The 14481-nt window shown below is 42.8% G+C and overlaps 1 protein-coding gene across 4 annotated transcripts in view; it reads right to left on the reverse strand.

Annotated features, from left to right (window-relative positions):
- Positions 1–490: 490 nt before the first annotated feature.
- The window catches only part of TRIT1 (tRNA isopentenyltransferase 1), a 48471-nt gene continuing 34480 nt past the window's right edge, over positions 491–14481 (reverse strand). For 2 of the 4 annotated variants that reach the window (XM_032877381.1, XM_032877383.1), the window contains exons 4-11: positions 14243–14385; positions 11626–11768; positions 9812–9923; positions 9330–9442; positions 8992–9069; positions 6061–6170; positions 5618–5735; positions 2701–2971 (exon numbers count right to left, since the gene is read on the reverse strand). In XM_032877381.1, the coding sequence (XP_032733272.1) occupies positions 2802–2971; positions 5618–5735; positions 6061–6170; positions 8992–9069; positions 9330–9442; positions 9812–9923; positions 11626–11768; positions 14243–14385 (987 nt within the window). In that variant the 3' untranslated portion in view covers positions 2701–2801. Of the gene's footprint in view, positions 884–2700; positions 2972–5617; positions 5736–6060; positions 6171–8991; positions 9070–9329; positions 9443–9811; positions 9924–11625; positions 11769–14242; positions 14386–14481 lie in introns of those variants that run through there. The other 2 variants (XM_032877382.1, XR_004384997.1) reach the window with 2 other exon arrangements.

A 14481-nucleotide genomic window follows, 5' to 3' on the forward strand; every position in this document is an offset into this window, starting at 1 on the left:
AAAAAACTCTTGAGGGCCCCCTGGGTGGCTCAGTCATTAAGCGTCTGCCTTTGGCTCAGGTCATGATCCCAGGGTCCTGGGACTGAGCCCCCCACATCAGGGTCCCTGCTCAGCGGGGAGCTTGCTTCTCTGTCAAATAAATAAATAAAATCTTTTAAATAAATCAATAAATACTCTTGAGAGAGATAAAAAAAACTAGTAAGTATCTACTTAGGGAGAAGGGCATAGAGATGGGAGTGACATTTCTCAAAGAATGTCTTTTTTTTTTTTTTTTTTAAGATTTTATTTAGGGGCACCCAGGTGTGTCAGTTGGTTGGGCGCCTGCCCTCCACTCAGGTCAAGATCCTCTCAGGGACCTGGCATGGAGCCTCACGTCAGGCTCCCTGCTGGGTGGGGAATCTGCATCTCCCTCTGCCCCGTCCCCCCCACCACTCCCTGCTTGTGCTCTTTCAAATACAAAACATTTTTTTTTTAAAATAAAGATTTTATTTATTTCAGAGATAGAGCAGAGAGCCACTAGGGGCCCCTCAATGAATGTCTTTTGATATCATTTTGATTTTGAACTATGTAAACAAATTTAGTGGAAAAAATGACTTTTAAAAAATGTTAGAAGGAAAAAGAAAAAAAAAGGTAAGGCTATGGAATTCAGCACTGTTTTAAAAAAGGTCAGCCAGGATTGATAGTTCTTTACCCTCTCCTCCTACACACAGCTAACCAAGAACTGCTTTTTAAGGTCCAGCAGAAATGCTCCTTCTTCCATGATCCTCTTCCCCTCTCTACCCTCCCCTCCAAAGTATAATACACAAAGTATATACACACCTCTTATAGCCTTTAGATATTCTCTTCCCTAGACTGGCTGTTGGTACAGTATGAACAAAGCTCTCTGAAAACAAGAATGACATCTCATTTTATCTCCATTTTCCCTCTAGCCTCTCATCTAGTAGATTCTGAACAAATAAAGTATTACTTGAATGAAGTTATGGCTTAATGGATACACCTTGTTTGGGGTGATGAAAAATTTTGGAAATAGAGGTGACAGTTGCATAGCATTATGAACATAATTAATGCTGCTGAACTATAAACACAAAAATGCTTAATATGCTAAATATATACATATACTCAACACTGCTAGAAATCACACATCTCCAATAACCCTCTATGTCTTCCAGGAATATAGTAAGTGCTCAATAAATATTTGCTAAATAATGACTAGACAGGGGCACCTGGGTGGCTCAGTCATTAAGCGTTTGCCTTCGACTTAATCCAGGATCCTGGGATTGAGCCCTGTATCAGGCTTTCAGCTCAGTGGGAAGCCTGCTTCTCCCTCTCCCACTCCCCCTGCTTGTGTTCCCTCTCTTGCTGTCTCTCTGTCAAATAAATAGATAAAAATCTAAAAAAAAAAAAATAGTGACTAGACAGTACGATCATTTTTTTTTAAAGATTTTATTTATTTATTTGACAGAGAAAGATCACAAGTACGCAGAGAGGCAGGCAGAGAGAAAGAGGCAGAGAGGCAGGCAGAGAGAGAGAGGAAGGGAAGCAGGCTCCCCGCTGAGCAGAGAGCCTGATGCGGGGCTCGATCCCAGGACCCTGAGACCATGACCTGAGCCGAAGGCAGAGGGTTAACCCACTGAGCCACCTAGGCGCCCCGACAGTACGATCATTAAGACGAATGTTAAGTTTGAGAAAAGGCTATCATGTTTTTGTTTTGTTTTGTTTTTTACGTAGGATCTAAGCCCAGTGTGGAGCCCAACGTAGGACATGAAGATCAAGACCCGAGCTGAGATCAAGAATAGGATGGGGGTTTTTTTGCCCTTTTTTTTTTTTTTTTAAGATTTTATTTATTTGACAGAGAGAGACACAGCGAGAGAGGGAACACAAGCAGGGGGAGTGAGAGAGGGAGAAGCAGGCTTCCTGCTGAGCAGGGAGTCACGATGTGGGGCTCGATCCCAGGATCCTGGGATCATGACCCGAATCGAAGGCAGACGCCCAACAACTGAGCCACCCAGGCGCCCTTAGGATGCTTAACCAACTGAGCCCCCTGGTGCCCCAATGCTATCATGTATATTGATTACAGAGCCTACTATGTATAAACTAGACATGGTATATATATATATTTTTAAGGACTAAAGAGACTCCTATAAACTTTTTCTTTATTTAACTTTTAATAAAAATATAGACTCTTAACTCAATAAAAAGATAGCAGTGATAGTAATTATCACACAGGAGGAGCTCAACAAATGTCAAAGTCTTTAGTTTTCAAGCCACATCATGACCACCTCCTTCTCTCCTTCTCAGTGTAATCCAACAACTGGCTGAGTTCACTTAATCATCTCACTGGGGCTGGGCCTTTCCTGCCATTCACCCAAATCCAGAACTCCTGATTTGTGGCCCACAATACTTCAGTCATCTTTTATAGAAGTGGAAATGGGATATTTTTAGCCACAGTCAGGGACATAAAACTTCTTTTTTAAGGGATATAGGAAATTCAGGTATTCATTACCAAAAAGATCCTCAAGTATCAAAAAGTGCATTCTGTGCCTCTTTCAAAAATAGAACCTTTTGGGTTGAAAGAAAAAAAATTCCTTCCAAAAATCATCATTACCAGGCACATCAGCCAAACAGGGAGCTAACAAGTCCTGCTGTTTCCATGACAAAGAACACTGAAACTACACCACCACAGAAAGAAAACGTGGGGGCTTTCTGCGTAGCACTCCTCAGTCCAGACAGGGACACAGACATAACCCTCCCTCCCAAACTGGGTCCCTACCTGTGCAAAGGCTACTACTGGACATTTCTCTTTAAACACCAGATTTCAGCTCTTTCTCATTCTGCCCTGGGGACCCTTTCTCTTCGGGCTCTTTGTCACAGTCTGGAGAAATACTCTGACTCTCAATGGTAGCAAGAGCATCCAAGTCCAATCTTCTTCTCTTCCTCAGTTGGTGCAAGTGGGATTTGGATTTTATATGTGCTAAGACAGAACAAAACAAAAACAACTCATTAGAACTTTCGAGAATCAATCCTAGAAGCATACAAAACTAACTATATAATCCTTTTCTTTAACAATAACAGGATCAACACATACTGGTAGAGCTGCGTAGCATTTTTAAGGGAAGGCGAAGTTACATAGCCAGCAAGCTACCATGCAGTCAGTGTATCCTGCTGGGTGCTTTACATCACTAACCCTCACAGCCATCTTGCAGGACAGTATTATTCAGCTCATTTTATACAGGAGGAAACTGAATTTCACCAAGGACTTAGATTTTGTCCAAGGACACACAGCTGGTAAGTTCTTCGGCTCACCTATAGTCCAAAAAGAGACGAAACTTTCAAGAATCAGGGCTCTAGACTCAATTTTCCAGAACGTGGCTTCTTGTTACAGATAGATTACCTTTCAACTCACTCAGCTAAAAAGTTACAAATCCAAATCCTTGTCTATATTGCAGAACAGATGCTCTGTCCCACATCAGACCTAGAGCTGTCCTTGCACTTCTTTTCTGCTCACACAGGTTACCCCTGCTGATCTGACATCCCTCTGCCTGGGTTAGACAAGCCATCTGAATGACTAATCCACAAGATTCCCATTCTCCAAGCACACAATGCTCCAGAGAGATAACAGGAAGCATTCTTCTTTGCCAATCCTTTTTGAGAGCCCACAGAAGCAGTAAAACTGAAAGGTCACTGTTGCCTGATACCAATTTCTGACCTCTCACCACGAAAACTGTTCCCATCCTCATACTAGCTTCTTTCTACTTTTTCTTTTTCAAGGAAATTTTCTTTGGAAGCCTCTAAAGGCATAGACAAGATTAAATTATCTTTGATATCTATTAAAAACATCATTTTAAGGTTTCAAAGCAAAAAACAAGTAAGGAAGAGGTAGAAGTCAAAGAAAAGTTTACTTGGGGGAAAAAAGTCAGCTTTATTCTCCAGCTAGAGCCTAAGGCAAGAAAGGGCTTCTGGCCTGGCTCTCCATGGCAGCAGGAGATGGGAGCAAGGATTTGACAGATGGCACTATAGAAGGGCTCACACAAGCTAAGCTCACAAAGGCTCACAAATGTTGTTTCTTTAAGGCTATCCCTGAAGGACATTCGACAAACTGAACCACTAAGTTTTCTTTAGAAAAAAACAATCAGACACTCTCTTTCTCTTCCCCTTTCATCATTATAAACCAACGACAATCGAGGCTTCTTCTGCTGCTTGGGCAAATCACGCCATCCCCAATCTCTGACAATGGAGTTCATTTTGCCAGCATTACCAGTTAACAGAACTAATCATTCTATTGGTTGGTATGGGGAGAAAACTCTATTTCTAGGAGAATCCCATGCAAGGCAGTGCTCTGAACAGGATTCTAGCCACTGGGTCCCTACAAGCCCTACTGTGCTCAAAAGGAGTGAGCCTTAAAAAAATTTCCAAACAGAACTCAAGACTTGGGAGGCCCTGGCCCTTTCTGGGCTTTGACTAGAGGACTGCAAGAACCCGACAGGGGAGTTCAGTGTGACTCTGTGGCAGAGGTGAATCCAGGCTCTACAATAGTGAAAAAGAGCCTAAGGTCAGGGACCATGCTGCTTAGTCAGGAGTACCTTTAAAGAAGACATCACCCTTTGGCCACCTCCTTTATACAAGTCTGACTTTCACAGCATCTTTTTTTTTTTTAAGATTTTTTTTTTTTTTTAAAGATTTATGTATTTGAAAGACCAAGTGTGTACGCATGCATGGGGAAGGGGGTGGGGACAGAGTAGCAGCAGAGGGAGAGAATCCCCAAAGCAGACTACCCGCTGAGCACAGTTCATGACCTGAGCTGAAACCAAGAGTTGGACACTTAACCTACTGAGCCACCCAGGTGCCCCTGCTTTCACAGCTTAACACTTTCCATCACAGCTTTAGCAATCACCACCATTTCAATATATTACCTTAAAAATTACCAAAGAGACCCCATTTTCAAAGACTGTACTCAGGAGGAGTAACTGAACTCCCCCCACCCTCCCAGCTGTTTCTGCTTCCTTGGTCTCTTGGGTGAGTTGGCTGGTTTCCCTTAAAATCTCACCTCATCCATACTGAGTTCTAAACATGAAAGGCCAAGAAATTCCTAGAAGGTAGGATCAGGAAAGTCAAAGGAGCTCTGGAAAGTTAACTGCAGATCTCTCAGTATAAAATATCTACTCTAGGGGCCCCTGGGTGGCTCAGTTTAGTTAAGCGTCTGCCCTCAGCTCAAGTCATGGTCCCAGGGTCCTGGGACTGAGCCCCACATTTTGGGCGGGGGTGGTCCTTGCTCAGTGCGGAGCCTGCTTCTCCCTCTCCCTCTGCCTGCTGCTCCCCCTGCTTGTACTTGTGCTCTCTCTTCTGTCAAATAAATAAATAAAATCTTAAAAAATAAATAAAATATCTACTCTAGCTGAAGATGGAGCGCATATGATCTTCCTTTGAAATTCAGAATACAAAGATAACTCTCCAAAATGGGAAAGTCTCTATGAAATTTGAGTACTTAGGGGCTCTTAGAGGAATCTGGCCATCCCTTTACAAATAAGCAGACTCTAGCATTCAACCTATCAAAGACCTTAAATTTCACAAGGTCACTGTGAATCACCCTTACAGTTCTCCGTGCCCTTCCCAGACTCACCTGCCCATTCACGGTCCCCAATGATGATTCGATCACAGAGGTCACACATGTGGTAACTTCTCTTGTTCTCCATTTCATTGCATGGCATCTTTACTGGAGCAGCTGCAGGCTTGTGGCCCTGAAAGAACAAGGGGGGTGGGGGTAGCAGGGTGGGAGAGAAGCAATAGACTCAGAGAGATTTGGATCTCATTCTCGGATATTAAGGGAAGTGGGATTTTCCCAAGATTCCTTTTTCTCATCCCACAGAACAGGTGGACTATAGATAGATTTTATCAACCTTTGTAAATGTGAAAGTAGAAACACAGCCTCCAGAGATCTAAAAGCAGCCAACTCTTCTGCTCTATTCCATGAAAAAGAAAGTTTGGTTTCCTGCCAACAAAGGTGCCAACTAAGGAAAGGTCTCTGAAAGCCAGACAATACGCAGTACTGTGATTAATAATCACCTGGATGAAACTTTGCACGATTTCAAGAGCAGGTTCAAGAACAGATTCTTCCCACTTCGAGACATCAGATACTTCTAAGCCATATACTGGAGGGACACTGGGACCAGGTCCTAATGATGACAAAGAGAAATTGTGAGAAGTCAGCCTCAAAGACCCACTCAATTCTGCTCCCAGGACTCCAAAATCCTCAAAGGAAATAAAAGGGGCCAAAGGAATAAACATTCTGATCATGCCATTCATTCTAGCCAGAAACATGAACCAAACAACTACATACAATCCAAGAATGACCCAGAAGGTTTACTGATCTGTAGCCAACTAGTCTACCTGAATAATCCAGAGACTTCTAGAGATAGGATCTTCCAGATCAGTCAGAAAAACAGAACAGAGTAACAGCTCTAGTGACAACCATGTGGGCTACAATATGAAGATAGCATATCAAAGGAGTAAATAAACTAACAGTTTGAAGTAAATGCCTGCTCTAAGTTGCCTATCATCTTACAGTGATGCTCCTCTTGTGGCAAGAGAGTTCACACCTTTCTTTAGGAGCAGACACTAGTCTCAGGTTTGTATATATCCCTTCAGCAGTATGGCATTCATGAAACTTGTTGATACCATAAGGATATTCAGGGACTAAGACAGAAGGATATCTATCAATGAGCCACTATATCTGAGAACTAGAAAGAAGCCTTGACTGAACTAGTTGAGCCCCTTCTTTCAGGAAACAGATCTAGAGGAGTATTCAAGAAACACCCTTTGGTAAATACTTCTGAATGCAGAGGTGACTAGGGATAGCCTAGAGTAAAGCTACAGGCATTCTGTCCATTGGAGCCAACACTGTTTAGTCTCTGCTGGTAGCTTCCCCTGTCAATGGACACACTAAATTGCCTTCCATAGCTAGGTCAAGTCAGTTGTCTAAAGGCAAAGAGCATCTCCGCATGGACAAAAACATCAAAGTCCTACGGATGCCAACGGCTGGCAGGTGCTGGCCTTTTGATTGTGCCAACCACAAGTAAGATTCTTCATAAAATGGACTGCGTTGCACCTGCCACCACACGGAAAGGTGAGACTGGGAGGGTGCAGGCAGCATCCACAGCACACCTGGCCTTGGCTAAGCTCTGCACCTGTTTCCAGGCCACTCTATATTTTCCTTTCCCCTCTGAGTCCTTTGTTGGGTTTCTGTGCCCTGTCTAAGCACCTTTCAACAAGTTCTCGGCTCCCAGCTGCTATTTCTGGCTTGGGTCCAAGGCCAAGTTGGGGCGGGGAAGTCCCTCTGGCTTCTTGCCAGAGCCATGTCCCAGCAGACTAGCCCTGGCCAATCACACACAGGTCCTGGTTTACAAGGCAGCTGTGCCTTTCACTCTAGCACCAGGACTGAGCCGGCATACACATGAATGAGGAATGGGCAGATGATGCACTGTGCCATCAATCCCTCCTGACTCAGAGATGGGGGAGTTATTGTGGCTTTACCACAGGCGAGGGGAAGTCTCAAATCATTACAAAAAACATCTTTTGTTACAGACTAATTGTTAGCCCTGGGGAGAAGAGAAGCTGCACTAGAAATCTGTAGTAGTGAATTTCAGTTGATGCAATTCGATTTCGGTATTAGCTGAAGCCAAGAATTCTCCTATCTGACAGGACATGCAGAGAAAGCAGGGTAAGTAGAAGGAAGTATAAAGAGCCCCTTGGTGCCAGAACTACCCCAGAGATGCCTGGCTGAGAGCGAGTGTGGGAGAAAGAATTTCAGCTATTGGTGGTCAACAACATGGATCGAGATGTTTCTGTTCAGAGACCCTGAAGAGCAGAGGGGAGGCCTCAGCTGTCCTTATCTATAACTGAAAGCAGAAATCGAACAGCAAAAGGCAAACAGGAGATGATTCAGAAGCATATTTAAGAAGTGTCCATAAGATAAAGTTGGTGTTTCACTTAATCTCTTTTAAGGTAATCTCCTTTTAGCTCATAACCGCACAATTTCTTACCTGAGGCCTAATAGCAATGCTGTCTAGCTAAAGTTATGGCTATAGGAAACAAGAAGAGCACTAAAAAGTACAATGTGTGTGTGGTGGTGTGGGGAGGGGGTGTCAGGCCTGTAATCAATACTGCTTATTCAGCTGGCAGATTTCGGGCAATATATTTAACTTCCTGAAGCCTCCTCTGCCTTATCTGCAAAAATAAAAGAATAACACCTACCTCACAGGCTCAGTAATATATGTATAGCACCAAATTTAGTGTCAAAGACACAGTGCTTGCACATATACTAAAAGACAAAGAACAAGGTCAAATGAAGGAGAATTTCCTTCCCTGTTCCTTAAAAGTACTGTTCAATTAAAGGCAAAGCTGCAGCACTTGGAAGCACCACGTACCGGAAAGTGAAGGCAACGCTGGGAGCACGGATGTAGGTTTGACTTTTGCAACTGCTCATCTGGTCTGTGAACCATTTTCTTTCTTTCTCTCTTTACTCTTTCTTTTCTTTTCTTTCTTTCTTTTTTAAGTAATCTCTACACCCAGCATGGGGCCCAAACTCACCACCCCTGAGATCAAGAGTCACATGCTCTTCCAACTGAGCCAGCCAGATGCCTGAGAACCATGTGAATTAGGAAAGCCTCCCTAAAGAAATCTGACTGCACTTCAGGTACAAAACCTGAAGCTGAAGTCCCCCTTGAGCACCAACTCTACAGAGGTGTTGCTAGTATGCTCTTACCTGTTTGTAGCTACCACCTGGATGTTCAACTCCTCATTGGAAAGATTTCATTTGTTTTCTGAGACATTACGAAGAAGTATCCTGCACAGTCATTGATGCAGTAGACCCTCTCCCAGATCAGGTCCCCAAAGCTTAGGACAGGTCCAGAAACTAAAGTTCCTTTTCTGGGTGAGCTAAGGATCTATATTCTACTGGAAATGGACTCAGGGGAGAAGGAAAAACACGAGACTTACTGCTCAAAAATCGGTTTTTAACCCATCGGTTTTGCTTCCGGGCATATCTCTTAGTCACTTGTTTCAGAGACTCAATACCTGAAAGATAAGGTAGATCTAAGAACCTCTAAGTTCTGACCCAGCCAAAAGGCAAGCCCTCCCAGCCCAGTAGAAGAGAACTTAACCATAGCAGCACACTGGAGTATACTTGGTAGACAAAAATCTCAGTTCTGAGTTGAAGGCCATTTGGGAGAAGGCCATTTGGGACTCTTCTGACCTCAGCTCTTTCTCAGACCATACCAGCGGCGCCTCTGCCACCCAAGGATGTCCAAGACTAGGTTAGATGGAAGAATTCACACCTTTCTTTAGGAGCTGGTTACTAGTCTCTGGTGTGCATTTTCCCTCAGTGACCAGGTACTCGTGAAATTCCTTGAAGCCAATGGATTGGAAGATACCGTGTTGATAGTCCTGGCTGGGAACAGGAGAGCATCAGCAGATGAGCCACTCCATCTGAAAGGGCTTAGAGAAGATCTAGCTGAGCCATTTCATCTCACAGATGAGAAACTGAGATCCTCAACAGTTACAGATTCTCTAAACTCTTTCTTCCACCACCCCCCACCAGCTCCCTGGTTAGTTCTCTTGAAAATTCATTCCTAGGAATGTCTGACAGATTAGAAAAGTGCAACTATAACAAGTACACCAGACTGCCTTCCAACAAGCCTTGCCAATGCCAGGGACAAAGGCTAATATACAAGCAGATCCAAAGCCAGTATTACATTTATGGTCTTTTGACTGAAAGCAAGGGAGGGAGAGTGGGTCAAAGAAATGGCCAAATCCTCACCTATTTTCTGCAACTTTCTTCTGATTATAGCGTCTGTGAAAATCTCTTAGTTCATCCAAGAGCCCGGCAGCAAGCATGTCATCCACCCTCTTATCCAAGCGCTCATCTAGAACTTCAATCACATTAACCCTTCAACCAGCAAGCCTGTTGTAGGTGGCCCACTAGACACTTATATTATGAATGGACAGGCTGCTACAAGAAATACATTTGTTCAAATGGAAGAAAGGGTTCAGAGTCCAAAGATTATAGAATAACTCATATATGTCATACTTAAGATCGCACTTCAATAAAAACAGCCAAAACGAACCACAGGTCTTATATAAAGAGAAAACATACAGTTAGAGCTATTAGGAAGGACAAATATTTTATTATGGAATGTATAGTCGTTGTTTACTTTAGAGGTAGCTGACACCCCTTGGTTATCCTTCTTACTTTTTTCCATTATATTTGTTACTCTAGCTTCGTGTTCTTTTACATTTAAGAACTTTCAGATGACACCGCGGATAGGAACAAGGAACTTTAATCCAAAGCCATCCTAGGTATATCTTGAACTACTGAGCCAGACAAAGGAGCAAAGAGTCAGGGGTCATAATCATTCAGATGTGATGGTCAAACTTTATTATGACCAAAAGTGGTGGTCAGCTTTATTATGAATCAGATTCCATTATTTTATGCTGAACTGCAATACATGTTTTTATTCACAAAAATTTCATTTAAAAAATTACCTTTTTTGATGAACTTGCATATGAGATCAATTTAACAAATTTTTACCATTTCAACCACACTCTACATTATCTGCCATTGCTAATGCTCAGCCTGCAGTAACAGTAACCTCTTATTCTATACTCCTAAAAAGTCTGTTTATTAAGGAGGACTCATCACATGTATGCATATCTGACCACTTTGTATGTTGTAATTCATCTAATCCTCAATACATATATGTATTATTATTAATACATTAATTCCACTTTACAGAAGAGAAAATTGGGGCACAGGAATGTTAACTAACTTGCCTTGAAACACACAGCTAGAAGATGGTGAAGCAGGAATCTGAATCCAGGCAGTTTGGCTCAAAGACCATGTTCTTAATCGCTACACTATGCTGCCTGTTCACATACAGACCAGCCCACAGGTTATCCTTAAAAATGGGTATCCCTTCTCTGTGGCCTCAAGGTACTTTCTAGCCTACCATTTAGCACAATGTAGTAGCTATCTTTGTTTGCTGCACCACTAGACCAGGAGCTCCTAAAAACCAGGCACGGTCTCACATCCGTCTCTGAAATCTAAGTAACTATGCAGCATACCGGCACTTCATTGAATGCTTACTGAATGTTAGCTGGATGGAGAAGTTAGTACTATCACAAGGCATTATCATACTTTACCAAAAAAAAAAAAAAAAAAAAAAAAAAAACAAACCACCAAACCATAATCAGGCTAACCATCATACCCATTTCTCAGGTCTGCGGCCTCCACCCAGCCAACCAGGGAGTCAGACCTCCTTCCTCAAAGCCTTCCTTCTCTTTCTCTTTGGACCTTCCCTGGATGGCAGTCTCTTACCCAACCCACCCATCTCCTCTTATCCCATCCTTGGTATCTTATCCTAGTGCCAGGGGCACCTACTTCCCTTTCCCTATCCTACAGATAGCTAAGGGAAAGGCACTGTGCCTTAATAAGTTAATGAATCATGGTAATTATAAAATTAAGAGCTAACACTTGTTTAGTGCTTATTAAGACCCACTCATGGTTCTGGGCATTATATATATGTATAATAAGCTCTATTTCAGATGGACTCTAAGGCATCAAAGGACTTTTACCTGTCTGGTCAGCATGAAGCCAGAGGATGCAAAGGTTAGGGAACTTCAGAGGGCCTCCAAGGGGACCACCACCTTCCTCTGCATGTTGACGATGAAGAAATTCACTATGAGAGATCCCCGTTTCTTCAAATACTTGCAAGCTCCTAAGTCATTTAAAGGGGTGGGGGAGGGGGAACACACCCATAAAAACCATTAGAAAATACTGATTCTCAAATGAAACAAGGAGAGAGGCTATTTATTACAGAACCACCTCTTTCTCATTTTCACTGTATAAGCTCCTGAAGCCATGAAGGTTTGCAGTTATTCCAATCCTACAGCTACTCAGAAAACAGTCCCAAAGAAAATTTTAGGTCAAGTAAGAATAATACTATTCTTCTAAACATACATTAACTTTTCTAAACTCAGGTTCAAAAACAGCAGGCCTCTTCCACACAAACAGAATGGGACTCACTCACCGTCAGGTAAGCAGTAAAAGAGCTTATTTGGGAGACTGTTACAAGCCAGCAAGTCCAGTCTCGCTGGAATGCCTTTCCCACAGTACAGAAGTATGTCGTATATCCAGCTCATCAACTTTTTTTTACACAGGTCTAGAATAACGAAGAACACTTCTGATTTGGTCCTCTACTAGCATGAAGACCACTGAAGAAAGAACTCACACCCTCACTCTTCAGCCACCTCCACTCTGTCTGCCTCCATTAGTTATGCAGCCCTAGGTAATGCAACTCTCAAATCCACACGTCACCACTCTGGGTGACTGCAACTTATTCATTCAACTTGAAAGTGATCTTTCCCTCCCGACCCAATTCTACTTCCTGAAACCCTAACACAAGAGTAGAGACCCTTGTCTTTCCATACCACTGGTCACTCAAAGAGGACCTATGAGGAAAAATCGTGGTAACAGATAATCTCAATTATCTGGAGGTTAGGAAACAGTCTCAAAATAAAAGAAAAATAAGGGACACCTGGTTGGCTCAGTCAGTTGAGCGCTGGCCTTTAGCTCAGGTTGTGATTCTGGGGTCCTAGGATGGAGTCGTGCATTGGGCTCCCTGTTCTGTGGCAGTCTGCTTCTCCCTCAGCCCCTCCACCCCCACCCCTTGCTTGTGTTCTTTCTCTCTCAAATGAATAAATAAAAACCTTAAAAAAAAAAAAAAGGAAAAGAAAAGAAAGATGAACAAAGTCTTTCAGTCCTCTCCAAAGAAGGTACTCTAGAACGCTTGTTCAGAGGCTACTGATTCTAAGACACAATTCTTGGCACATTACTAGTTTATAAGCAGCAAAATGCAGAGAGGTGATAAGATAAAACTCATTAGTAAAAAGAGAGGATGGGGAGCCTGGGTGGCTCAGTTAAGCACCATGATCAGGGCATAATCCCAGGGTCCTGGGATTGAGCCCCACATCGGGCTCCCTGCTCAGTGGGCAGGGCAGTGGGGAGCCTCCTTTTCCTCTCCCTCTGTCTGCTCTGCTGCTGCCTCTCCTGCTTGTGCTCTCTTGCTCTGACAAATAAAATAAAATCTTTTTTAAAAATAAATAAATAAAAAGAGAGGGTAATAAAGCCCAAACTCTAGAATTACATCATAAAACATAAAAATGTTCATCATTAATGTTCTTGTTCTCCAAAAATTTTTGAAATATCTCTATTAAAATATTTTTTAAAATAAAATGTTTGGACACCGGAAGTATAAATTTCATTTATCTAGAATGTGCATTATCACCTGAGGTGACACTGCTCTGAAGGAGGCAAAAATACCTAGACAGTACAATGGTATGTGACACTCCGAGGGGCAACCATACCCAAAGAAATATTATTCTTTAGTACTACATTCCATGGAGGACAGGGAGGCAGGGAGGCAGAATTAGCACAAAATTTTCTAAAAAGGCTCTGGGTGTATATGGGGTGGTGGGAGACAGTGAAAAAGGATTAAGAAACACTCATCTAGATTATTCATTTGAGTGGACTACTTCATAATCCCTATCAATACCAGATGGTGCTCTAGTATCTAATCTGTGTAATCAACCTCCCTTCATCAGATCCTCTACCCCACTTCATTAGATATGGTTTCACTCCCAACACTGCAGAAGAATAAACTTACCACACGAGGCTGCAATTTCAAAACAAACCTAAGAAAACATGACCTTATGAGTTCATTCACCACCTCGCTCTTCCCTTCAAGAAAGCCTCCACATGGGAAGGTGAGCTGGTCTATGAGACAGTTTATAAAATCTACCTCCCACTAGGAAAGCTGCTGGGGCAGAACTCAGCATTGCGCCATCAATTATGAAACTCAAATCACAATGTAAACCAACTGCATGCCAGAAAAAATTTATATGAAAACTGTTATACAAGCAAAGATCAAATAGAAAATGAAGCACAATTACCTAGGCCCTAGGGAAAACTCCATTGTATTATACATTTTAAATTAACAACAAAGTTGAGTGCAATTATTTATTGAGGGAGTTGGACTGAGGCAGTACCTCAGGGCCTCGCAACCTGTGAGCTGGGAACATACCAGTCTCCACTAACTGCTATTACCAAACTCCTCTCATTACCCAGGCGCACTGAAGAACTGACTGCCCAACTCCAGAGGGACTCAGGCTCAGTGGGCCCAGGCTCTCTTACCTGGCCACTTTGCGCTTGTCATGGGGGTGCAGCTTGGCAGCCATTTCTGGGTCCACTTGGCTTAGGCGTTTGTGGAGGACGTGGCCATCCTCCTTCTCAAGCTCTTTTCGGTCGGTCACTTTCTCAGGGCCCATCTCATGGGGCTATTAAGAAGGTTCAGAAGTAAATTTTTTTTTTTTTAAGATTTTATTTATTTATTTGAGAGAGAGACAGTGAGAGAGAACATGAGCGAGGAGAAG

This window comes from Lontra canadensis, unplaced genomic scaffold, assembly GCF_010015895.1.
Source record: "Lontra canadensis isolate GAN:19392208 unplaced genomic scaffold, GSC_riverotter_1.0 scaffold60, whole genome shotgun sequence".
NCBI classification, from domain to species: domain Eukaryota; kingdom Metazoa; phylum Chordata; class Mammalia; order Carnivora; family Mustelidae; genus Lontra; species Lontra canadensis.